General features: G+C 39.8%; 1 protein-coding gene across 4 annotated transcripts in view; it reads left to right on the top strand.

Moving 5' to 3' along the window:
• The window catches only part of MICU3 (mitochondrial calcium uptake family member 3), an 83,581-nt gene that overhangs the window by 23,672 nt on the left and 33,143 nt on the right, over positions 1-26,766 (top strand). For 3 of the 4 annotated variants that reach the window (XM_079778662.1, XM_079778661.1, XM_079778660.1), the window contains exons 2-6: positions 11,659-11,812; positions 15,450-15,481; positions 20,810-20,888; positions 23,147-23,194; positions 25,642-25,724. In XM_079778662.1, the coding sequence (XP_079634788.1) occupies positions 11,659-11,812; positions 15,450-15,481; positions 20,810-20,888; positions 23,147-23,194; positions 25,642-25,724 (396 nt within the window). The remainder of the gene's footprint in view (positions 1-11,658; positions 11,813-15,449; positions 15,482-20,809; positions 20,889-23,146; positions 23,195-25,641; positions 25,725-26,766) is intronic. The other variant, XM_079778663.1, reaches the window with a different exon arrangement.

Genomic DNA, 26,766 nt, shown 5'->3' with positions numbered 1-26,766 from the left:
GTATATACTATTGAATGATATTTAGGTTAATTTTATGCTTCAAAAATTAAAATATATAATGGATTTATGTAAGCAAAAAAGGTATTAAATAGATCAGCCAGGGAATATAGGTGTACTTAACCTGCTCCTTATAATATAAGGCTTATACCCACATATTCATGCCAGTGTGCTCGAGGTAAATGGCTGTGCATATATTTTTTAAAAGCCTCAGAACATTGATGTGATACAAGTTCACTGTCATGTGTAGGCAAGACTGCCAAGAGGGTTCATAAACTGGTTTAAATATCATTTTCCACCTTTATTTATTGATTGTTGGTTCCTGAATGTTCATAACAGTGATGTTAACACTTCAGAAGGTTTAGATTTATTCAAACTTTGGAAAATTCAAAGGCATATCTGATACCTCCTGACATTTGGTAGACTGCTGACCTGATGCTGTCCCCTTCCTCAAAGATTCTAGTATGTCAGGTCAGATATTCTCGCTGAACTTCATGGACTAATGCTCCATGTCTGCCTCCTAAAAAAACTGTAAAGTTTAACTTGATTAGAACTCCACCACAGTAAAAAAAAATTATCAAATTCTCCATTTGTGCTTTTACATCATTAGTTAAGAAGACAGTCTATTCATAAACTATAGGGAACGAAGCATGTAAACCTATGGAAAGGTTTGAAATTAGTTAGGACTGATTAAATCGAGCTCACATTCATATTTTTCCCTAAAACAGTTTTCGATAAGGACGTAATCTTCCAATTGATTAATTATTTTATAATTGATTCATTTGTATTAAGTAGGCACACTGTATTCATTCATTCAACCAAATATCTGTTGAATGAATGAATAAATTCACATTAGTTCATTAGTTGAAATTCATCTTGGAAACTAAAAATAATTCAAAGGTAATGTAATTCATAGAGTTTTGTCCACTAACTTTTGAGTTTTTCTTTGGGGATTTCTGTTTATGCTTCTACTTGCCCAACACATTTTAATTTTGGTTTGAGGACTCTATTTACGTTTCTATTCTGGTAAAAAGGTAAAGAAACAAGAGGACCAAATGATCTCTAAGAACAATTTTAACTCTAAACTCATTTATTTTTGGTGAACAAAGGAGACTAAGCAAACAACCATTCCTAATTTAAGGTAGAAGATAATTATCAAAACCAATAGCAAACATTGCATTTAATGGCAATTCATTGGAAGCATTCTCTTCAAAACATGGAACAAGATAAGCATGCTTAATATTACTGATACCATTCAACATCATTTTTAGAGACCTAAACCTTTAGTAGGTATGGCAATGAAAATGAGATATAAATATTATAAAGGATAAGCTACATATCTGTCACTATTTTGAAAGAACTTAACGATTCTCTACTTAGAAAATCCAAGAAAAAGTTATTAAATTACTGAAGGAATTTAGTCAGGATAGTTGGATACAGAGCTAATATACCAAGGTCAGTCGCTTCACCATGGAATCTTTTTCCAGTGGAACCTTTTATTCCTATTACATTTCAGTTGGTTAGAGGGAGAACAATTAATTGAAATGTAATAGTAATAAAAGGTTTCATTCCCAACTCACACAGAAACTATACAAGGTATAAGAGTAAATCTACAACAAATATCTAAAACTTGTGAAAAAAACTGAAAAACTTTACTGAAAGACATAGTTAAAGACCTGAATAAATGGACTTCCACGTTCCCAATTTGGAAAAATCGGGTCTTCCTAAATTATACCAAAATTCAATGTAATTCCACAGAAAACATCAATAAAATTTTTTAAAATTTGATGCATTGATTTTGAAGTGTACTTTGAAGAAAAAATGCATTTCAATCACCATAAATATTTTAAAAGGATTGACAATAAGATGGCATTTTGCTTTACTAATGTCAAATACATAACCAAAAGCTGTAGTCATTAAAACACTATGGCCCCCCCAGTGTGGCTCAATGGTTGAGCATCAGACCCATGAACCAGGAGGTCACATTTGATTCCCAGTCAGGGCACATGCTTGGATAGCAGGCTTGATCCCCTGTATGGGGGTGCAGGAGGCAGCTAATCAGTGATTCTCTCTTATCATTGATGTTTCTATCTCTTCCTCCTCTCTCTCTGAAATCAATAAAAACATATTTAACACACAATAACACTATGACATTTGAGTAGGAAGAGGCAAATAAGTCAGTGGAAGAGAATCTAATCTAATAATAGACAAATATGCAAATTGACCGCACCTTCGCTACACCCAAGCCACGCCCACCAGCCAAGCCACGCCCACCAACCAATCAGGATGAATATGCAAATTATCAATACAAAGATGGCGGCTAATTTGCATATCGCGACAGCGTAGAAAGAAGCCAAGAGCTGCAGAAGGGAGCAAAGCTGCAGAGAAGCAAGCAAGCCGGGAGGAGGAGAAGGGAGGAGCGGAGGCAGGGCCAGGGGAGAAGGGAGGAGAGCGGGCTGGTGGAGAAGTTAGAAAAGCAGGGGAGCTGGCGGAGAAGGCGGGGCGGGGGAGAAGGGAAGAGTGGAGGCGGGGCCGGGGGAGAAGGGAAGAGCGGAGGCGGGGCCGGGGGAGAAGGGAAAAGCAGGCGGGCTGGCAGAGAAGGCGGGCCGGGGGAGAAGGGAGGAGCGGAGGCGGGGCCAGGGAAGAAGGAAGGAGAGCGGGCTGGCGGAGAAGTTAGAAAAGCAGGGGGGCTGGCGGAGATCGCGGGGCGGGGGACAAGGGAGGAGAGCAGGCAGGGTGGGGTAGAGTGCAGCAGGAAACCCTATTGCAGGATTTTTTCTGCAACGGGAACGCTAGTAGAGAACATAAAAACCTACCCAAGTATTGATTTCCTGTTATGCTCTTTATCCCATCCCATTATCCCACCAGATAAGCCAAATTATCCTACTAGATGATAACTAGACTGATCTAGGATCAGGTGAGTTTAACCCTTTGCACTTGCTTGCTTTCTTCTCGATTCCTTTATTCTACTCGGGATTTAATTTTTTAAATACCCCAGATTTTACAAAGCGCGGCAGTAGAATAAAAAACCGGAGTTTCTTTTCATACAAACTTATTTATTTGGATTTTTTTATATTTCAAATTATTGATACATTCAATAACCGTCACACTCGACATCCGAGTGCAAAAGGTTAATGGGATTTCATGAGAAAATTGGTTTTTACTTATAACTAGGCCTGTTTCATTTCAGCAGTGCCAATGTATGTTATACTACTAGAGGCCCGGTGCACGAAATTCATGCACGGAGGGGGGGATGACCCTCAGCCCAGCCTGCACCCTCTCCAATCTGGGACCCCTTGAGGGATGTCCGACTGCCTGTTTAGGCCCGATCCCACCGGAGAGGCAGTCGGACATCCCTCTCACAATCCCTCTCACTGTGGGAGTGCACGGACCACCAGGGGCAGCTCCTGCATTGAGCGTCTACTCCCCTGGTGGTCAGTGCATGTCATAGTGACCAGTTGACCAGTCGTTCTAGTTGTTTCAGTTGTTTGGTCCTAATAGTCACTTAACTGCTGGCTCCCAACTGCTCGCCTGCCTGCCTTCCTGATTGCCCCTAACCACTTCTTCCTGCCAGCCTGATCACTCCGCTGCCAGCCTGATTGATGCCTAACTGCTCCCCTGCCAGCCTGTTTGCCCCCAACTTCCCTCCTCTGCCAGCCTGGTCACCCCTAACTGCCCTCCCCTGCAGGGTTGATCGCCTCCAACTGCCCTCCCTTGCAGGCTTGGTCCCTCTCAACTGCCCTCCCTTGCAGGCCTGGTCCCTCTCAACTGCCCACCCTTGCAGGCCTGGTGCCTCCCAACTGCCCTCCCCTGCTGGCCATCTTGTGGCAGCCATCTTGTGTCCACATGGGGGCAGTCATCTTCGACCACATGGGGGCAGCCATCTTGTGTGTTTGAGTGATGGTCAGTTTGCATATTATTCTTTTATTAGATAGGATAGAGGCCTGGTGCATGGGTGGGGGCCAGCTGGTTTGCCCTGAAGGGTGTCCCGGATCAGGGTGGGGGTTCCCTTGGGGCATGGGGCGGCCTGTGTGAGGGGCCTGTGGTGGTTTGCAGGCTGGCCACGCCCCCATGGCGACCCAAGCAGAGGTCCTGGTATCTGGGATTTATTTATCTTCTACAATTGAAACTTTGTAGCCTTAAGCGGAGGCCTGGGCTGGCCAAGGTGTGTGTGGAAAGCTTGGCTTCCTCCATCACCGGGGAAACCCAAGTCTCCCTCCTGCTCTCTCTGTGACCACAGCCATCTTGGTTGGGTTAATTTGCATACTCACTCCTGATTGGCTTGTGGGCGTGGCTTGTGGGCATGGTGGAGTGATGGTTAATTTGCATATTACTCTTTTATTAGATAGGATTACTTCTTTGAAGATCTCATCTAAGTTTTACATATTATAAATCCACTATCAAATCCAAAATGGAGGTCATTTACCAGAGATAGGGCAAGGTGACATGTGCTGCAGGTACAGCGGAACACAATACTTTGGAATAGCTTTTGTGGGATGAGAAATGGAGGTATCAGGGACAGGATCTTTGACCACATGGGCGCAGCCATATTGTGTATTGGAGTGATGGTCAATCTGCATATTACTCTTTTATTAGATAGGATAGAGGCCTGGTGCATGGGTGGGGGCCAGCTGGTTTGCCCTGAAGGGTGTCCCTGATCAGGGTGGGGGTTCCCTTGGGGCCTGGGGCGGCCTGAGCCAGGGGCCTGTGGTGGTTTGCAGGCCAGCCACGCCCCCTGGCGACCCAAGCAGAGGCCCTGGTATCTGGAATTTATTTACCTTCTACAATTGAAACTTTGTAGCCTGGAGCGGAGCCAAGCCTCCTGCTCGCTCCGTGGCCGGCAGCCATTTCTGTTGGGGTTTGTGTATCTTCTATAATTGAAACTTTGTAGCCTTAAGCGGAAGCCTGGGCCGGCCAGGGTGTACGTAAAGCTTTGCTTCTTCCATTGCCGGGGGCAACCCTAGCCTCCCTCTTTTTCCAGCTCAGTGTCTGCCGCCATTTCTGTTTGGATTTGTTTACCGTCTATAATTGAAACTTTGTAGCCTTGAGTGGAGGCTTAGGCCGACAAGGGCAGGTGGAAAGCTTGGCTTCCTCTGTTGCCTGGGAAACCCAAGCCTCCCTCCTGCTCTCTGTGGCTGTAGCCATCTTGGTTGGGTTTATTTGCATACTCGCTCTGATTGGCTGGTGGGCGTGGCTGGTGGGTGTAGCGGAGGTATGGTCAATTTGCATATTACTCTTTTAATAGGTGGGACTAGAGGCCCAGTGCATGAATTCATGCACGGGTGGGGTCTCGAGGACACTATCGGCCCTCTGAGCAGGTGGTGGGATGCCTTTGCAGGCCCAGGATCCAGATCCGTCCGGCTGATGTTCGCGCCGGTTGTTGGGAGCCACCTAGTGGCCACTTTTATATCCTTTCTTCCTGTGGAGAATCTAGAGAGGGGGAGTGGCCATGGAGCCCGAGGCCGACGTCCAGGAAGCCAGGGGCACTGTTCCATCAGTGCATGGCCCGTTCTCTGGAGATTGGACATGAAGGACTACTGAGGGAGGGAGTGGTTGCTGCCAGGTTGGTGGGCCACTGGGATGGGTCTGTCAGCTGAGCTGCGCTCCCACTGTGGGAGTGCACGGACCACCAGAGGCAGCTCCTGCATTGAGCGTCTGCTCCCTTGGTGGTCAATGCATGTCATAGTGACCAGTTGACCGGTTGTTCTAGTTGTTTCAGTTGTTTGGTCCGAATAGTCACTTAGGCTTTTATATAGTGTACTAGAGGCCCAGTGCACGAAATTCGTGCATGGAGGGTGTATGTGTGCGTCCCTCAGCCCAGCCTGCACCCTCTCCAATCTGGGACCCCATGAGGGATGTCCGACTGCCCGTTTAGGCCCGATCCCCGGGGCAGTCGGACATCCCTCTCACAATCCGTGACTGCTGGCTCCCAACCACTCACCTGCCTGCCTGCCTGATTGCCCCTAACCGCTTCTGCCTGCCAGCCTGATCACCCCCTAACCACTCCCCTGCCAGCCTGATCGACGCCTAACTGCTCCCCTGCCAGCCCGATTGCCCCAAATCCCTCCTCTGCTGGCCTGGTCACCCCTAACTGCCCTCCCCTGCCGGCCCGATTGCCCCAAATCCCTCCCCTGCTGGTCTGGTCACCCCTAACTGCCCTCCCTTGCCAGCCCGGTCGCCCCTAACTGCCCTCCCTTGATGGCCTGGTGACCCCCAACTGCCCTCCCCTGCAGGCCTGGTCCCCCCCCCAACTGCCCTCCCCTGCAGGCCTGGTTACCCCCAACTGCCCTCCCTTGCAGGCCTGGTCCCTCCCAACTGCCCTCCCCTGCTGGCCTGATCACCCACAACTGCCCTCCCCTGCTGGCCATCTTGTGGCGGCCATCTTGTGTCCACATGGGGGCAGCCATCTTTGACCACATGGGGGGGTTGCCATCGTTTGTGTTAGAGTGATGGTCAGTTTGCATATTACCTCTTTATTATATAGGATATATATGTAGATGTGATATATTACACTAAATTGAGCATAGGCATTGGAGGAAGCAAGAAGTCTGCAGTAGCAGAAAGCCCTTTTAAGCAAACGGCTCTCCGACATCCCCCAAGGGGTCCTGGATTACAAAAGGGTGCAGGCCAGGCTGAGGGGCCCCACTGGTGCACGATTGGGGCTGGGGAGGGATGCGGGAGGTTGGCTAGCCAGGGAGGGACCATGGGAGGGCTCCAGGGCATGTACAGCCCTTCTCACTCAGTCCGATCAGCCGGACCCCAGCAGCAAGTTAACCTACCAGTCGGATTGTCTGCGCCATGGTGGTCAGTGCACATCATAGCGAGTGGTTGAGAAGCCTTAGCATATCTTTAGCATATTATGCTTTGACTAGAGTCCCGGTGCACAAAATTTGTGCACGGGGGGAGGTGTCCCTCAGCCCAGCCTGCACCCTCTCCAATCTGGGACCCCTCGAGGGATACCCGACTGCCCGGGATCGGGCCTAAACGGGCAGTCGGCCATCTCTCTCACAATCCAGGACTGCTGGCTCCCAACTGCTCACCTGCCTGCCTTCCTGATTGCCCCTAACCGCTTCTGCCTGCCAGCCTGATCACCCCCTAACCACTCTGCTGCCAGCCTGGTTGATGCCTAACTGCTGCCCTGCCAGCCTGATTGCCCCCAACTTCCCTCCTCTGCCGGCCCAGTCACCCCTAACTGCCCTCACCTGCAGGCCTGGTCCCCCCAACTGCTCTCCCTTGCAGGCCTGGTCCCCCCAACTGCTCTCCCTTGCAGGCCTGGTTCCCCCCAACTTCCCTTCCCTGCAGGCCCGGTCACCCCCAACTTCCCTCCTCTGCCAGCTTGGTCACCCCTAACTGCCCTCCCCTACAGGCTTGATCGCCCCCAACTGCCCTCCCTTGCAGGCCTGGTCCCTCCCAACTGCCCTCTCCTGCTGGCCTGATCGCCTACAACTGCCCTCCCTTGCGGACCTGGTCCCTCCCAACTGCCCTCCCCTGCTGGCCATCTTGTGGCGGCCATCTTGTGTCCACATGGAGTCAGTCATCTTTGACCACATGGGGCTGCCATCTTGTGGGTTGGAGTGATGGTCAATTTATATATATTACTCTTTTATTAGATAGGATTGGTTGAACGGACGACTGGACGACCAGATAATTAGGCTTTTATTATATAGGATCATATGCTTCCCTTTTAATGTGGGAAACAAACCATTTCCAAATTCTTCCCCAGACCTTCTTTTAAGGTGGTGCTAAATTGACCTGTGGTCACTTAGTGCTGTTATCAAAAATGATGGTTACTTTTGCTGAGGACATAGTGTGTAGAATTCATGCAGTGAAGTTTTAATGAAAACCTTTAACTCTACTTTGTAGATTTCTTCTACCATTCTCAGGTAGTTAAAGAATACAATATTTTTCTACAGTTCTGCCCATTTTCTCTTACTTAAGATGGGTTAGAGGCAAAAATCACAGGCCATTACTATAAAATTTTAGGGAAGAAGAGCTTGTTTGAAAAGGTAGTGGAGGTGATTGGCTGTGAAACATTAGAGGGAGAACCACAGGATTTGCTAATTGATTGTTAGAAGTGAAGGAGGAGGAGGAGTTGCCTGCTTCAGCTCCTGGAAGGGGGATCATATTACCAACTGCAGTGGTCCAGCAGGTTTGGCGTGCTGGGACACATGATAGACTGAGCCTAAGGAAGGGCAGCTCACTGAGAAAACACAGGTAGTCATGAGCACCAAAAAGTCACAAATCAAGCCCATATTAGGCCATAGCAAACATAGACGTTATAGGCCAAAATTGTGGTTCAGGATGTTAGACTGAGGCATGGCTTCAGATGCTGGTGCAAAAACAGCTTCACAGGGAGAGGTGCTCTAGGAAATTCACTGGAGAAGAGGTGTCTGGGGCCACGGAGGCCTAAGGAAAGGGCCTAGCAAGAAGCAGGAATGTAATTTGTGGTCACAGACAAGATTGGGTTCCCTGCCCTGGGATGTAAGTGTAAAGGGGACTTAGGTTAGTAGACTGATCCCTGAGGGGTGTTCAGGGAGATCACTGCCCATTCTTTTTTCTTTTTTCTTTTTTTTTTTTTTAATTGATTTTGTACAGAGAGGAAGAGAGAGGGATAGAGAGTTAGAAACATCGATGAGAGAGAAACATCGATCAGCTGCCTCTTGCACACCCCCTACTGGGGATGTGCCCGCAACCAAGGTACATGCCCTTGACCGGAATCGAACCTGAGACCCTTGAGTCCGCAGGCCAACGCTCTATCCACTGAGCCAAACCGGTTTCGGCTCACTGCCCATTCTTGATACTGAGTTGTTCATTGTCTCACTTCTCACCCTTGGCAGAGCAAAAATAATTTCCAAATTCCTATGGCTTACCTGAGCACTGTTATTAATATACTGCTGAGCTACGTGCCTCTAGTACCAGGTTGCTTTATCTCTCTGCAGCACTATTTCAAGAATCTTCCTAAGCCATTTGTTTTCTGTCAGATTAAATTCCAGTGCTTTACTCTAGAATTCAGAGATTATTGTCAATTTACCTTTCTTTTTCTATGAATGCAAATCCTATGCTCCAGGAAGATTATTACTAATTTACTATGAAGTAGTATACACTTATTAAAAACTAGAAGCCCGGTGCACGAAATTCGTGCACGGCAGGGGGTTGTTTCTCAGCCCAGCCTGTACCCTCTCCAATCTGGGACTCCTGGAGGGATGTCCGACTGCCCGTTTAGGCCCGATCCTAGTGGGATCGGGCCTAAACGGGCAGTCGGACATCCCTCTCACAATCCAGGACTGCTGGCTCCCAACTGCTTGCCTGCCTGCCTTCCTGATTGCCCCTAACCGCTTCTGCCTGCCAGCCTGATCACCCCCTAACCACTCTGCTGCCAGCCTGGTTGATGCTTAACTGCTCCCCTGCCAGCCTGTTTGCCCCCAACTTCCCTCCTCTACCAGCCTGGTCACCCCTAACTGCCCTCTCCTGCAGGGTTGATCACCTCCAACTGCCCTCCCTTGCAAGCCCGGTCCCTCTCAACTGCCCTCCCTTGCAGGCCTGGTCCCTCACAACTGCCCTCTCCTGCTGGCCATCTTGTGGTGGCCATCTTGTGTCCACATGGGGGCAGGATCTTTGACCACATGGGGGCAGCTATATTGTGTGTTGCAGTGATGATCAATCTGTATATTACTCTTTTATTAGATAGGATAGAGGCCTGGTACAGGGGTGGGGGCCAGCTGGTTTGCCCTGAAGGGTGTCACAGATAAGGGTGGGGGTTCCCTTGGGGTGTGGAGCGGCCTGAGCGAGGGGCCTGTGGTGGTTTGCAGGCCGGCCACTCCCCCTGGCAACCCAAGCAGAGGCCCTGGTATCTGTAATTTATTTACCTTCTTCAATTGAAACTTTGTAGCCTGGAGCAGAGCCAAGCCTGGGGCTCCGGCAGCCATTTCTGTGGCAGTTAATTCACCTTCTACAATTGAAACTTTGTAGCCTTAAGCGGGTGAGCCCGGCTAGGGTGTGCGGAAAGCTTTGCTTCCCCTGTTGCCGGCGGCAACCCTGGCCTGCTCTCTCAAGCTCCATTTTGCCGCCATTTGTTTGAATTTGTTTACCTTCTATAATTGAAACTTTGTAGCTTGAGTGGAGGCTTAGGCCTGCAACGGCTATGGAAAGCTTGGCTTACTCTGTTACCTGGGAAACCTTGCTCTCTGTGGCTGTAGCCATCTTGGATTGGGGTTAATTTGCATACTCGCACTGATTGGCTGGTGGGCGTGGCTTGGCTGGTGGGCGTGGCTTGGCTGGTGGGCGTGGCTTGTGTAGCGGAGTGATGGTTAATTTGCATATTACCATTTTATTAGAGAAGAGGATCTACTGAACTATTTAATGACTTGGGAAAATTGCCCTGATCTATAATAATAAAAGTGTAATATGCTAATTAGACCAGACAGCCGAATGACCTTCCGGACGCCCTTCCAGACAACCTTTCAGACAAAACCGGGGCTGTGAGGGCCGAGGCAAGCCACCGCAGCTTCGAGGACCAAGCCCCTTGCACGAATTTCATGACCCGGCCTCTAGTATAGTAATAAGTTAAGAAGATCAGATTACTGAACAGTATAGTATAATCCCCCCCCCCCTTTTTTTTTTTTTGCCAAAAAAGAAAACAAAAAATTATATCTATAAATTTCTGAAGTTCTGTGTTCTAAATTATATACAATAATTATGTCACTTTTATAATCAGGAAAATAATCTTTCTGTTTAAAAATTAATTTGTTATAGTTAGTTCAGAGAAAATAAATAACAGTGGACAATTATTTATATACAGGGTAAAGACTGCAAATTAAGGAAAACAGGAGAGCCTTCCTTCCCCTGCTACACACACTTCTTCTCATTCTGTTCATCTTAACCCTAGAGAAAATTCAGAATGACTGTTGGTAGTAACTATACTATAGTGATCTAGAGTTAGCAACTTTAGTTCTAATATAAGTACTACCACTAAATGGTTTCCTTAGTGGTAGCCATGAACACCCTATCAGGGTTTCACTTTTTAAAGAAAATTTAAAACTACAATGAGTAAGTTTCTAATTAAATAAATATGCCTATATAAAGAGTGCATAGTAGGCATTCTACCTTTAGAATAGTGATTTTCAACCTGTGTGCTGCAAGAATTTTTAAAACATGCAATATTTGACCTCTTTTCCCTTAGATTGTCACATAAAAAAAAAATGATGACAGCTCAACAGTAGCCATCTGGTGTGAATGAATCAAAGTTATACCTATTTTTTTTGTCAGATAGGCAAAAATATATTTTTTGGTGTGCCACAGATTTTAGTAACTAGTTTATGTGTACCATGAGATGAAAAAGGTTGAAAATCACTGTTCTAGAGAAACTATTAGCTCAAAAATTTAATGTTCTTTAAGACTAAAACTGAAGAAATAAATTACAAGTCCTTCAAAGTTCCAGTTTAAAATCTTCAGGCCATTAACAACATTCATTGTAGGATCATTGAAATATTAATTCATTGTACTCATGTGGACAATTAATTTATAAAATAATTCAGTTCTTCAGAAGACAATATTTTCAAATTTTCATTTACTCTGTTAATTCACTTTTAGCACAATTAAAAGCACTTACAGTCTAAAAGGAGATGTTATTTCACATAGTTGAAAATTTTTTACTTTCTTTAGGTTGCTATTGGCAGAACAGACCTTGAAGACTTAGACCTCTATGCCACATCTCGGGAAAGGCGGTTTCGTTTGTTTGCCTCCATAGAATGTGAAGGGCAGTTATTCATGACTCCGTATGATTTTATTTTGGCTGTTACAACAGATGAGCCCAAACGTAAGTTTATTTTTAAAAATACCTTAATAATTCTATAAGATTTTTTTAAAAATCTCTAGTGTGGAGCAGTATAAGTTTTTCAGAACAGCTAACCAAGTAATGTATTTCAGAAGACATCATGCTATACAGTGTTAGCAGACTAATAGTTTTTATAAACTCCTATTGGTATCTTTTCTCTTTCCGGAATTTTTCAGTTGTTCCCTCTTCCTCAGTACATTAAGCTTAAATACCACCTTCACTCTTGATATTCTTTATAACTTCGTATTTTTTAAACTTATATTCTGCCTTGTCAATTTTTACATCCAGCCTAAACACAGTAGTTCAGAGGACTGGCTTTGAAGTTAGACCTGGGCAAGAATTGTGCCTATATCTTTTATATTTGTCATGGCTCCTGCAGTATAAATATAGGCTGATTGTTTTTTACCTTTACATGTGCTGGGCAGTGGCTCTCAAACTTTTTGGCAATATATACATTTCTGAAAACTTCTTTAATATCTGACTTAGTAAAGGATAGTTGGATTCTCTTATCTGCTTTTGTATTCAATATGTTGCAATATGTTGTTTTTCATGAAGTATGTGAGCAAAATCTGCCTCACAGATATAAAAGTAGCAAAAGTATATTGAAATTAGACTGGTGTTTAAACCTTGGCATTCATTTAATAGCTTTGAGAACTTGGTTAACTTATTCAATCTTTTGTTTCCTTCCTCATTTAAAAAGCTAAAAATAAAAACAGCCTCGTGAGGTTTTCTGAGGATTGAATATATCAGTTGTTCTTAGTGTAATACCTGACACATAATAATCCTATATAATAAAAGCGTAATATGCAAATCAACCGAAAGGTGAAACAACAGGTCAGTGGGGGGCGGGGCCGGCGAGCAGGCGGTGCCAGTCCAGCCAAGGCACGTGCCAGCGGGCAGAGGGAGGGGACGGCATTGGGGGGACGGCGACCAGCAGCAGCAGAGGGGCGATTGGGGGGGGGGGCAGGGCTGGCCGCTCACTGGTCGGCGCTGTCCCCTGATCGGTCCACCGGTCACCTCCCACAGAGGGAAGCCAGACTGCGGCTTAGGCCCACTCCCCTAAGCCAGTGGTCGGCAAACTCATTAGTCAACAGAGCGGCAAACCACTGCCCTAAGCCATCAGTAGGACATCCCCTGAGGGCTCCCGGACTGCAAGAGGGTGCAGGCTGGGCTGAGGGACCCCCCAAGTGCACAAATTTTTATGCACCGGGCCTCTAGTTGCTTAATAAATGTTAGTAGATATAGTCACCATCATTATCACTTGAATTTGTAACCATGATTTAAAAAATTTTTAATATAATGTTATGGTGATATCAATAGGAAAAAAAAGTATCCTGTGTAAACATTTGCTCAATAATTATAGTACAAGTAAATATCAATTGAGGTATACATCTGATTGTTGTTGAGTATAATTTTGTGTTTGAAACTGAGAAAATTTCTTATTTGACCTACTTAAATGGAAGCTAAAAAGTGAATTTCCCTTCTAGAACTAAAATAAGTAATTATTTATTCTGATATAGCTTTAAATATTATTTTAATTTTAGTTTTTAAAGATGTATTGTTAAAAAATTAGACATAACATACATAAAAATATTAAAAATACAATGAATAACAACCTATAGCTTTAAGAAATAAAATATATCCAATAGAATTGAAGTCCCTTTTCATCCAAGTTATATTTATATATGTAGTAACTTCATATTAAATAAGGAGTTTAGAAAATCAGAAAATCCTTTGAAGAACAATCTTAATGGCTCTTTAGTCTTTATAAGAAAATGCTAATAATATTGGACATGGTGACATATCCGGCAGAATGAATATGTCTTTTGTGAATAATTTACCCTGGAGATTTCATAAACCCTACAAAACTCAAGAGTATTTCTAACTTCCTCTTTTGATAAATAGCTTCTGAACATTACATCAGAGCATGTGCATGTACTTTTGTGCCATTTATTTTACTTCTTTTTTTATTGCTATGTTTCAAAGCAACAGAGTATTATTTACATTGTTCTGCTCATTATGAAAAGGAGGATGTCTTTACAAGTGAATGTATATAGTATCATAATTAAGGTTAAATGCTGAATTCAACTTTATAGGCATATGATTTTAATCACTTGATTACATGTTTGTATAAACTATCTTGGGTAAAGAAAGGATGTTATTTCTACATAGAGAAGAAATCTATCTGCCTAGAAATCAGTTTGCTAAATTTTAGAACATACTTCCTTTGGATCTTATGATGTATTGATTAAGAAAAAGAAAGTTATATAGAAGAAAAAAAATGCCTATCTTATAATCTTGAATTTGATATATTGTTTACATTAACTATGGTTAATTATATAGAAATAACAACATCGCCATGAGGGGATATTATTGGTTGTCATTATTGTAATGTAGCTAAGATACTTAATATTTACCAGTTCCTAATTCAGCTGTTTAATAAGATTTAATCCTATATAAACATGAACTTAGTCATTAGATATTCACAGTGTTCAAATCTGAGCAAAGGAAACAGCAATATGACTCACGTTTAATTCAACATTGTAAGATTTATAGTTTTCAAGATATTTAGGAGTGTGAAGAGGAATCAGAAAAAGTGATCACTGGTATTTTATTCAACTACAAGAGGCCCAGTGCACAAATTCGTGCACCAGTGGGGTCCCTCGGCCTGGCCTGTGGGATTGGTCCGAAACTGGTTCTCCGACATCCCCCAAGGGGTCCTGAATTGTGAGAGGGCACAGGCCAGGCCGAGGGACTCCACTGGTGCACGGTCGGGGCCAGGGAGGGACACGGGAGGTTGGTCAGCCGGGGAGGGACCACAGGAGGGCTCCAGGGGATGTCTAGCCCCTCTTGCTCAGTCCCTATCGGCAGGATCCCAGCAGCAAGCTAACCTACCGGTCAGAGCATCTGCCCCCTGGTGGTCAGAGCACATCATAGCAACTGGTCGACCAGTCGACTGCCCCCTAGTGGTCCGTGCACGTCATAGCAAGCAGTTGAGCAGCCTTAGCATATCATTAGTATATTATGTTTTGATTGGTTGAACGGACAACCGGACACTTAGCCTATTGGACTTTTATTATATGGGATAATATTTTTAGGGGAGAAGAATGGAAAACAGGATGAGACTCCCTGCCTCACATTACTTGCTCTCTCCTTCATCTCTTTTACCTTTGTCCCTATCCTTCCCATTCACCCTTGAGAGACCTGACCTTTTAATTATAATCAGCAATAGTAACACAGCAGAAAGCACGGGTAACACCTTAAAATTATAGTTTCTCTATGATGATATTTTATATTCTACTATGAATATTTAATAAATACCATTATTTGTGTTTTTAAGGCCATAGGATGTTTAACATGAAGTTAAATTATTTTATAAATCTAGAAATCCCCAAAGTTAGATAATGGTTATGGAAAATGTGTTTCCTATTCAAATTATTTATTATAGTTTATAGTACATGAAACAAAAACATACCATAAGTAAAATACCAAGTCTTGAGAAACATTGCCTTCTAGATATAAAAGCTTGGTTTTAGGAGTTATGGTTGTTGATAGTTACTGAATTTAGATATATATGACATTAAGTATTATCTAATTCTTATATATTTGTTTATTATAGTTGCTAAAACATGGAAGTCACTTTCCAAACCGGTAAGTTAAAGCTCTTGGTATACATACACACTCATTCTCATTCTCTCTCTCTCTCTCTCTCTCTCTCTCTCTCTCTCTCTCTCTCTCTCACACACACACACACACACACACACACACGCACAATGTGGCATATATATTTTCTGGAAATTAAATCACATCCAGGAACCATTTGAAGATGTAGATCATTGGTAACTCTCATGTGTGAATGTAAGTTGGTATACCCACTTTGGAAAAACAGTTTGGCTGTATCTACTAAAACTAAAGATCCACATATTCTTTACCTAGCAGTTCTACTCCTGGGCTTAAGTTCTACAACTGTGCATGCATATATACCTAGTGACCTTACATTTGAATATGCCCTATGTCTAGTAATTTCACACCAGTGTATATATCCAGAAAAATGTTCATATATGCAGAACAGATTTATAGGAATGGCCAGAGATTGTTCATGTTGGCCAAAAAGACTGTGATACAGTATCAATAGTAGACTTGACAAATGAGTATTGATATAGTCATACAGTGAATATTAACAGTGAAAACAAATGAACTATAGCAATGCTTTTACTAGCTGAATCTCAAAAACCATGACGAAGTAAGCAATTCAAAAATACTATATAAAGTATAATTCCATTTATATAAATTTTAAAACTGGGGAAATGAAACCATACTATAAAGGATACATTCATAGGTGGGAAAATACCTACCTAAGGAATGATAAATATAAAATTAAAGACAATATTTAGCTCTGGGAGAGATGGAGGGACTATTATAAGTGAGGGATGCAAAAAGGCTACTTTGAAACTTTAGAGACATTTTCTGTAAAAATTAGATATAATGCAAATATGTGTCCTATCACAACTACTACTCACTGACTATAGGTGTAAGCTAATACAGTGCATTACTTTGTTCGGGCTGCCATAACAAATACCACAGTCTGGGTGGCTTAAACAACAGAAATTTATTTTCTTATAGTTCAGGAGGTTGGAAGTGCAAGATCAAGGTGTTGCAGGCTTGTTTGCTTTTGAGGCCTCTCTCGTTGGCTTGTAGATGGCCATCTCCCTCTGCCGTCTTCACATCTTTCCTCTCTGTGTGCCTGTGCTAATCCCTGCTTATTAGGGGACCAGTCACATTGGATTGGAGCCCGCCTTAATGACCTCATTTAATCATGTTTACTCCTCTTTAAAGGCTCGTCTCCAAACACGGTCATATTCTGAAGTGCTGACAGTTATGACGTCAGATGTGAATCTGAGGTAGACACAAATTAGCCTATAACTTATAGTATGATCAAAAAAATAAAAGAGGCTCTAAGGATTGAAACTGTAGCAAACAATATTATTGAGAGAAACATATAAAAATACATAGATTTCAAATTTATTCAAATTTAGTACAAGTTTAATAAGGTTGCTACTGCATGTAACATTCTTCAACGAAAGTGAATAAAATATTTCTGCACCAGCAATAGCAATTTGAAACTGTATTATCAAATAAGATACATTTTACCATTTTAGCGAGAAAAACTATTAAATATTTAGTGTACCTAACAGAGGTACAGATGTTATTATATATATATATATATATTTTTTAATTAAATGTATTGGGGTGACATTGGTTAGTAAGATTATATAGGTTTCACATGTACATTTCTGTGATACATGATCTGTATATTGCATTGTGTGCCCACCACCCAAAGTCAAATCAACTTTCGTCACCATATATTTGGCCCCTTTACCCTTTACTACTCCCTACACCCCCTTCCCTCTGGTAACCATCATACTGTTGTCTGTGTCTATGAGTTTAAGTTTTCTATCCCACATATGAGTGAAATCATATGGTTCTTAGCTTCTTCTGACTGACTGACTTTGCTTAGCATAATATCCTCAAGTCTATCCATGTTGTTGCAAATGGCAGTATTTCATCTTTTCTCATGGCTGAGTTGTATTCCATTATGTGTATGTACCACATCTTCTTTATCCAATCCACTATTGAAGGACTTGGGTTGTTTCCATGTCTTGGCCACTGTGAATAAGGCTGCAATGAGCATAGGGGTGCATATATCTTTATGAATAAACGTTTTCAAAAAATTTAGGGTGGATACCCAGAAGAGGGATTGCTGGGTCATATGGTAATAACTCTGTTCTTAATTTTTTGAGGAACCTCCATATTGTTTTCCATAGTGGCTGTACCAGTTTACATTCCCACCACCAGTGAATGAGGGTTCCTTTTCTCCACAACCTTTCAACACTTGTTATTACTTGTCTTGTTGATAATAGCCATTCTAACAGGTGTGAGATGGTATTCCATTGTAGTTTTGATTTGCATTTCCCTAATAGCTGGTGAAGTTGAACATATCTTCATTTATCTGTTGGCCATTTATATGTCTTCTTAGGAGAAGTCTTTGTTCAGGTCCTCTGCCCATTTTTAAATTGGATTGTTTGTTTTTATTTTGTTGAGATGTATGAGTTCTTTATATATTTTAGGTATTAAACCCTTGTCATGGCTGTTGTTTGTAGATATCATCTCCTATTTGGATGGTTGGCTTTTTGCTTTGTTGTCGCTTTCTTTTGCTCTACAGAAGCTTTTTAGTTTGATATAGTCCCATTCACTTACTTTTGCCTTTACTTACTAATTTTCATGTAATGTATGTATATTAACTGTATAATAAGACAAAATTATACTCATTTAAGAAAATTATATGAATCCTTTAAAAGGCAACTATAATTCTAGGTAACTGAGTTCAATCCATCAAGTATTTATTTTGTACCTATTTGCAATGCTGCAATATAATTCGGACACTAACCACCCGGAGTTATTGTCAGACTCGACAGGTTTAAGGACCCAGCCCCCAATAAGACTGCCTTCATTTCAGATGCCAGCTGTACGTTCAAGGTTCCCAGGCTACCCATACTTCTGACCAATTGGCTACAAATCCATGCAGTTCCCACAACTCACCTCAAGTTCAATAATTTGCTAGTCTGCCTCATAGGACTGGAATCTTCTACACTTAAAATTACAGTTTATAATAATTATAAGGGACACAAATAAGGACCAGCCAAATGATGACACACATAGGGCAAAGTATGGGAGGGCCTCAAACACAGAGCTTCTGTGCCCTCTCCCCATAGACTCAGGTATGTCACCCTCATGTCACATCAGTGTGTTCATCAACCTGAAAGCTCCACTGAGCTTTGGAGTTTCATTGCATAAGCATGATTGATTGGATCATTGGCCATGTGATTAAACTCAATCTCCAGTCCCTCTCCCTTCCCCTCAGAGGTTGGCTAGCTCAAAGCCCCAACGCTCTAATCACATGGTTGTTCTTTCTGGTGATCAGCATCTTAGCCTAAACTCAGGTGTGACCCATGGATATAGAGTCTGCCTCCCAGGAATCTGGACAAAGGCATCAACTTCTTTATTATACAACACTGCTACATATAAGAGACTAAGATAGGTACCAGAGAGGGGAGAGAGATTCCCAGCCTGAACGGAAAATAGATTTTAATAAAATTTAACAGTGTTTAAATTTAACAGAAGGCAAAGAAATGAGTGTGTCAGTTGGATGACCTATATCAGAAGAAACTAAATTATTACTGAAATTAACTGCTTAGAGTCAGTCAGGATCTGCCGGTCATTTACTAGTCGTGTGATCTCGGGTGAGTTGTGTTTTTTAAGACTCAGTAAAATATACAAAATGAGGATTACAAATTTTACAATTAAGTGAGATATTGTAATAGCCACATTGAGGACACTTAATGAAAGGTAGCTATGCTTTTTTGGTCTTAAGTGCTGGCCAAATACATGGAAACAGTTAAAATAAAATAAAAGTTAATATATAATAGAGATGATAAAAAATTAAGTGTAGAAAATGCATTTAAAATGTTTTTAAATCTCTTGCTCTAACAAAAATATTTGAGTTTAGTGTTGTATAAACAGTAAATACCCCAGATTTTCATCATTATTCATACCTGAATTTTTACCTCTCTGCCATCGCTACCCATTACCTGGTGGCATCTATACCTGCAGTGCAGAGACCACAGCATGAAGGAAAGGAAAGCCAGGATTCACAGGTGGACTTTAGGGAGTCCCTAAATCCCCTAAAAATACCTCTCCTGTTTTTGGCATCCAGAGATTTTTTATTTGCATGCTAACTCCACTTTTTAATGAAAGGGATGATTTCTAAATGTCACAGAACATTTTCAGGTAAAATTACATCAGGAAGGGTTTGTCTTAAGTGCTGCTAAACTCAAATATGCATAAAAGTCACCTGGGCATCTTGCTGAAAACAGATTCTGGTTCAGCAGGCCTGGTAGAGAACTGAGAGTCTGCATCTCTACCAGTCTTTTAATGATGATGGAACCATTTGGTGGTAGGTAGGGAGTCTCATGGTTCCATAATGATGGTTGGGCTACAGGACTTTGAGTAGCAAGAATCAGACCTAGAAATAGAAGTGGTTTCTAGTGTTTTCTTCAGTGTGTTCTTTAGCAGACTAATTTTTAAATTTTGAATTATTTCAAGTTATCTCTCCAAATCCTTTAATAATTTTTCTTCACATTTAACCAAACTATAATTTTCACTTAGTTGTTTTCAGCACAGTATATAAATACATTCAAAATTATTTTAGTATATAAAGAGTGAATTAAATGTTTAAATTTTTCAAAATAGTTTTCCCCCCATCAGCTGTGATAGTTTGATTTAAAAAAAAAACAACTAATCAACAATTGAAGTCTGTGTTCTTTAATGACTAAGGTAAAATTAGAAAAGAATTGAAAGTATACACAATAACTTAATGTCCTTGTCCTCTAATTTCATCTAATGTCATAATTCTTTGAGTCACTATTAAAACATTCTCATTCCTTCCTGATAGAACCCTTTGTCCATTTACTTCTACCACAAAGCCCCCTAAATACAAGAGGCTACAGAGAACAGTATGTGAAGCCAGGGGATCACCTCTGACCTTAATTAGGAAGTCCACCTTTTTCAATGGCTTCCATGAAACTGTCCTTTTCTAACTGGCTCCACAACTTACTCACTGTTTTATCTTAATTTTATTATCATATATACATTTCTCTAATTATTAAATTTATTTGCAATTTTTGGTAGCTCTAATTGAGCTACCAATTGTAGCATCTTTATCATTTATTTTATATTTAAACTCTGGACAAATGTTGGCTTTTGTGGTTGAATGAACTATGGGTAGAGAATAGGATAAAAAGAGCCATGTCTCAGGTCTCCTAAGTGAAGAATTTTTTTTACATAGGCGTTTAGATATTTTTTTATCTTTTTTAGAATTAAATTACCTATTAATTAGCATTATGATACCTTATGTCATAGGAATTAAATCAAATGCTCTCTGAAACACCACCAGTTTGGAAAGGATCATCAAAGCTATTTCGAAACCTTAAAGAAAGAGGTAAGTTAACTTTAGTATTTATGTATTTGAATATTAACACAATATTGACACTTATACTGTTTATATATACAGATTTTCCTCATACTTAAAATAATTTTACAGCTGTGTGTACATAGAGAAAAACTGAAGAGAAAAACACAGAAATATAATAATGGTTATTTCTGGGTAATGGGATTAAGGGTGGTTTTAATTTTACTTTTTATATATATTATTATATATTCTAAATTTTTTACAACAAAATGAACTTTCACAGGTTTAAAAAAAAAACATTTTTAACCATATTGAAAAGTATAGGCTGTACTTACCCATAGAAAGCATTTTTCAAAAATACTGATTTTTAAATGTCTGTTACTTACAGGGAATTATAGATTTTCTTAAGTTTAATCAATATGAAAAAAAATTATTGAATCTGTGGTTGGCCATTCAATTTGAACATGTTTCTTTTAAAAACAACACTTACCACAAAATTCATTTATTTCAACTTACTCTGTTACCCATATCTGTGTATCTAACTTAACTCACTAATTCATACATATAGTCAAATTATATAGTTTCTATTGCAATTTTTTACAATGTAATTTTTGTACATATTTATACAAAAACTAATAAAATCTTTAAGATTAATCTTAAAAAGGAATTTTTTGAAATATTCTCAAGAATGAGAATATATAATATAAAAATATTAAAGAAATTACATAAAATTACCTTTTTTTTCATCATTTTTAACCAATACTGGTTGGAAAATGTATTTCTCTAATATGAAGACAAATAGTTTAAAGGAGTAGTTGTAATCCATATATTTTGTCTAATAGAATTAGAAATTCAAACTGCTTCCACCTGGGTCTCATGGAATCTGAAAAGAGGAGACACTTTACCTTTTATTTTAGGCCTCTCATCATGTAGGGTTTTTACCTCTTCACAGAATCTGGGCCAAGGTACCTTTAAGGCTCTTAGAAATTGTTTCCTGGAAGTTGTCTGGAAGATAGCCGTTCAGATTTTAGGGTGGGATGATAAGGCCAGGACGTGTTCCACCAGGTCAGTTTGAACAAAGGCAGTAGGAAGGGACTGGAGACCGAGAGCCCATTTCCTGATCCCATTTCCTTTCCCCCTGCATTTATTCTTTCTTCTTCACTTTTTTTTCTTTTTGAGGGATCCCTATGGAATCTAGGTATTGTATCTTTATATACATTGACCATTCCAGAATCTTTCTCCCATAGCATTCATGGCAGTCAACCAGAACTATGTCTATAGGTCACAATATTCTAGTGTAAACAAAAGAGGGGAATGCTTTCAGGGCCTCCTGGCTCGGTCCCTTCATGTCTTCTGACAAACTGCCTGACAGTGACTCCTCTCCTCTTTGTTCTATAACAAAGAAGGTAGCTTCAGAGAACACCAGGTAAAATGGAGGTTTAAAGTTCACAGTCTGATTGTGTAAGGATTTTTTATACCCTTTAACCAAACATCAGGACTATCTAATATCTGGTTAAGTGTTATTGGCTTATTCCCGACTTTAATTTTCCCAGGATCTACTTGGAAAGTAAATTAATGCATTAATTCTAGTTTTGGGTTTTATAGTCTAAAAGAAAGAATTTGAGTAATAGGATGTATATTTTTTATTTAACCCACACTAACTCCTTTTAAAGTTTGTAATTCTGGGATTACAGAGAACTCAGGCTTCAGTATACAGAAAGTATAAGCCATTTAAATAAAATATAAACTTCTTAGATTACATTTAATAGAAGCACTAAGTTTACAAATGATAATGATAACTTATGTCAGCAAAAGGATAACTATAGAGTTTTGTTTTTTGAATGTAGTACAGAAATCAAAATTCTAATCAAGAATTGTTTTATAAACTGCTACTAAGAATTAAGCATTTTACAGTGTCAACCATTTCCAACTTTTTTGTTTTATGTTTGATTCATACACTGAAAACTAGCCATAAGTTTAAAAGTTGCAGCTATAAGTAAACATTATAATAATTATTTTTATTGCCAATACATCTAGAAGCATTATGGTAATTTTTTATAGGTTTCTACAGAGACATGAAACAATGAAAGTAAAATTAATGTTGTTGCTCTTTTGGGATATGATTTAATATTAATAGTTTAGTCTCATTTAAACAATATTTAGCATCTTCTTTAAAACTGTAAGTTATTTAGTAATATTACATATTGCTATATAAGAATATTTTACTTGATAAATATGAAGAAAGTGTAATTTTTTACAGAGCATAACTGGTACTGTTTTTCTTCTAGGTGTGATTTCTTACACAGAATATCTTTTCCTCTTGTGTATTTTAACAAGTAAGTGTACTTAATTTCTGGAGGCAATTTTTTAAAATCAGAATTTGTAGAAAACAAATCTTTCTTAGATTCTCTTAAAACACTTTAGGTATGTCTATGCTGTTTTGCAAAATTCATGTCAGAATACCCACAGGAAATGCTAAGCATGGAATATCAAGGGTCAAAATCATAAATATTATTATGGCTTATAGTATATTAGTAAAATGCTCATAAATTATAAACTTAATATCCTATATCAATCCCTGTGTTTTAGTCTACATGGGAGCCTAAAGGTAGGACATGTAATGATTTGTAAATGTCCTGCTACACTCATTGGAATCACATTTTCTGCAAGACTAGTGTGAAAGAATATCTATCAGAATGTACATCTTACATCCTGAAATAGCTTCATTTTTCTCTTCCTCTTATGTGCAGCAATTCTTATGAAATATATGAAGGGTCTACTAAGGTTTTCAGTTAAATTTCATTGCATTTAATGATGGAACTGTACTCCAGCCACCTGACCTTTCTATTCCTTTATTCCCACCTCAGGAATTTGTACTTTCTGCTCCCTCTGCCCCCAGTGCTTTTCTTCAAGATCCTTATGATAATAAACATTATTTAGGTTTCCTTTGAAATGTGAAGACTTAGAGAATTCTTACTTGATCATCATTTCTAAAATTCCTTGTATTTCTAAAATAGCTCCCTCTCTCATCTCTTCCTTTTTATCCCTTTACAGTGTTTTATTTTCTTCATAGTACTTAAATTATTTGAAAGTATTTGTTTATTGGTTTACATATTCTTGTCTGTCTTGCCACACTTGAATGCAGGGTCCATGATGGCAAAGATTTTATCTTTTTTGTCCATTTCTGTATTAAGAACAGTGTTTGACATGTGGTAGCCTTTTAAAACATAGTTGGTGAATGAATGAAGACAGGCATGAATGAAAGAATATTGGTGGTGGAATTTCCCATTGTGGGGATTTGTGGAGATATATGGAAACAAGAACTCTCATGATCTGAGTTCAGTCAATAATGAATGTTAGCATGAAAATTACAGGAGTAGGTGCCAAAGAGTATTTCAAAGACTTCTTAAAAGGTTATCTTGTTATCTAGAATAACTGCAGATGCAAAATTTGAAGTTAATATATACCTAAATCAGCAGAGTAAGACTAAAATAGAACTGGTTAAGAAAGCCATGTGTTGAGATGGGACAAGATATGGTTTAAGGGTGTTGGAAAAAACACATATGGTGGTTTTTGCTTCAATGGGAAGGTAAAGACCTTTGGGTGCTGTAAATCTTCTTTTGCAATTTAGGATCCCTCTTAGAAACTTCTAGGAGTTTGAATTTTAGAATTATGGATATGTTTAGGTTAGAACCAAGAAAAATGTGAAAAGAGGTCTAGCAGGAGGTAGGTTAGATCACCTATTACCTATCTATAGTTTTCTCCTCTTTGCTTTTTATTACTTTATTTTCCCTTCCAAGTAATGCTTGTAAGGATTTCCTTTCTACATATATTTTATGATCTTTTTAAAGCTTAAACTTGGTTATCAGAGATGGTGTAGCTTTTTATTTCTTTCTCAAGTGAATAATAATGAAAATAAGTGTAGATTCCTAAAATACATGCAAGAAATGAAATCGCATAAAAGACTGGCTTCCGTTTCCTTTATTTTCAGAGACAGTTATTACCAATTAAGAAAGTAGATCTCTGTACTTCTCTTTTGCTAGATTCAAAATTTCACAACAGGTAGTGGCAAGTGTAGCTGTGGGAGGTCCCATTTAAACTTTTTGCCAGTCATCTCCAAAGAGTAGGTCAAATGTTTTGAAAAATGCATGTACACTGAGCTCTTTTAACAACATGTTCAAGTTTTCTAATGTCCACATTTTCTTCTTTATGCTTTAGAAGTGAAGAGAGAAAAAGGATTGAACCTCATTGTAGGGTTCATAAAATTAAAGCAGTTCATAGTTTGTGAAAGCCTGTCTTTTTCAGAAAATTAATTATTCTTTGTATTTTGTGGATACTTAGGAGTTAATTATTTAAGCCTCTTATTTCATATTTCTGTTTTTGAAGTTTAAACTCTAAAAGTTTCAACCCAAATATGCAATCTCTCATGTTTGACTTTTATTTTCATAGGTCATTTCCTCCAGAATTTGGATTACTTTATTGTGTCATATTTATTTTTGGAAGGAAGATAGTGAAATTTTACTGTCAGTGCAATGTAGCCAGTATCACACAATATTTTTAAAGTACATTATCAATTCTGTTACTAAATAGGCTAATATATGAAGCAGAAATGTGTATACTTATATACAGCTTTTATTATATTTAATAGCAACATGTTGCTTTAATTTATTGCTTAAAGAAATTATTTTTGTACTGAATATAAATAACTGTTTACAACTAATATGGACTTTGTACTTTAAAGCCATTTCTCATTTCACAAATACTCCTCTGTCTTTTCTGGCAGAGCCTCATGCAGGGTTTAGAATAGCTTTCAACATGTTTGACACTGATGGCAATGAGATGGTGGACAAAAAGGAGTTTTTGGTGGTATGTATATTATTTGCTGAATTTTTATCAATGATTAAATATTAATATTTTGTATTTTTATGTTTCACATTATTTAAAATAACATTGTAGAAGCAAGAATGAAAATTTTTCTGCTTTCATGTATATTCTCATATTCTTTGAATAATTTTTACATTGTAAAAATGAATTATATTCCATGTATAAAGATGGTTACAGTTGTATACACATTTTCTGGAAGTTTGAAATAAACATTTATTTTGAGTGGATACCCAATGAGTGCTCAGACCCTAACTTATCAGCCACCCAGTCACAACTCTGCCGCAGGAACTTCCTTCCTTCTCATACAGGATTTACAATCACTGTTCTTCCTGTTCTCTTTCATTCACTTCTGCCTTGCATTCCAGTCTTGTCCCCATTTTCCTGTTCTGTTCTCCTCTCTTTGACCAAAGGCTGATCTAAAGAGGAAAGAGAAAAACAGCTTTTTAGATATTTGTCCTTTGATCTTTCTCACCTGACTGGTCCTGTGTTGTTGCTGGTCTAGCAGCATCATTCGTCTTATCATTCATTTTATCACCCCCATGCTGCTTCCAAAATTTTTCAGTTTCTTTTTACTCATGTATTTCTGCTCCTACTTCTGTGGCAAAATAGCTGTTACATTGTTAATTTTTTTTCCTCCAAAATAGAGATTAACATTAATTTATTCCTTACATTAACAAGGTCTACTCATTTATGTTCAACTCTATATTTACCTATATTCTCCTAGTAAAAAATGAAATATATATAGCCATTTTGTTTTCGATTTTTCCTTTGTAACAAGCCATTAAAAGTCCTGAGGAAACCTCTTTACTATTTTCTTCAGATGCTTGAACATGGAAGAGAAACCATGAAATCGTTTTTTTCCATGGTAGGAAAGACAAGAGATAAAAATCCTCATCAAAAGCTAATTAGTAACCATTCGAAAGGAAGCAAGCAGAATAATTGTTGGTATCTATCAAAAAGCTTAATCTAATGCCCATGTAGTCCTCGCCCCTGAGTACAGTCCCTGAGCCACGCCTTTGGAGCT

This window comes from Cnephaeus nilssonii (genome assembly GCF_951640355.1).
Source record: "Cnephaeus nilssonii genome assembly, chromosome: 8".
Classification (NCBI taxonomy): Eukaryota; Metazoa; Chordata; class Mammalia; order Chiroptera; family Vespertilionidae; genus Cnephaeus; species Cnephaeus nilssonii.
Note: the sequence above shows the minus strand (reverse complement) of the source record. Positions and strands in the feature narration are given on the sequence as shown.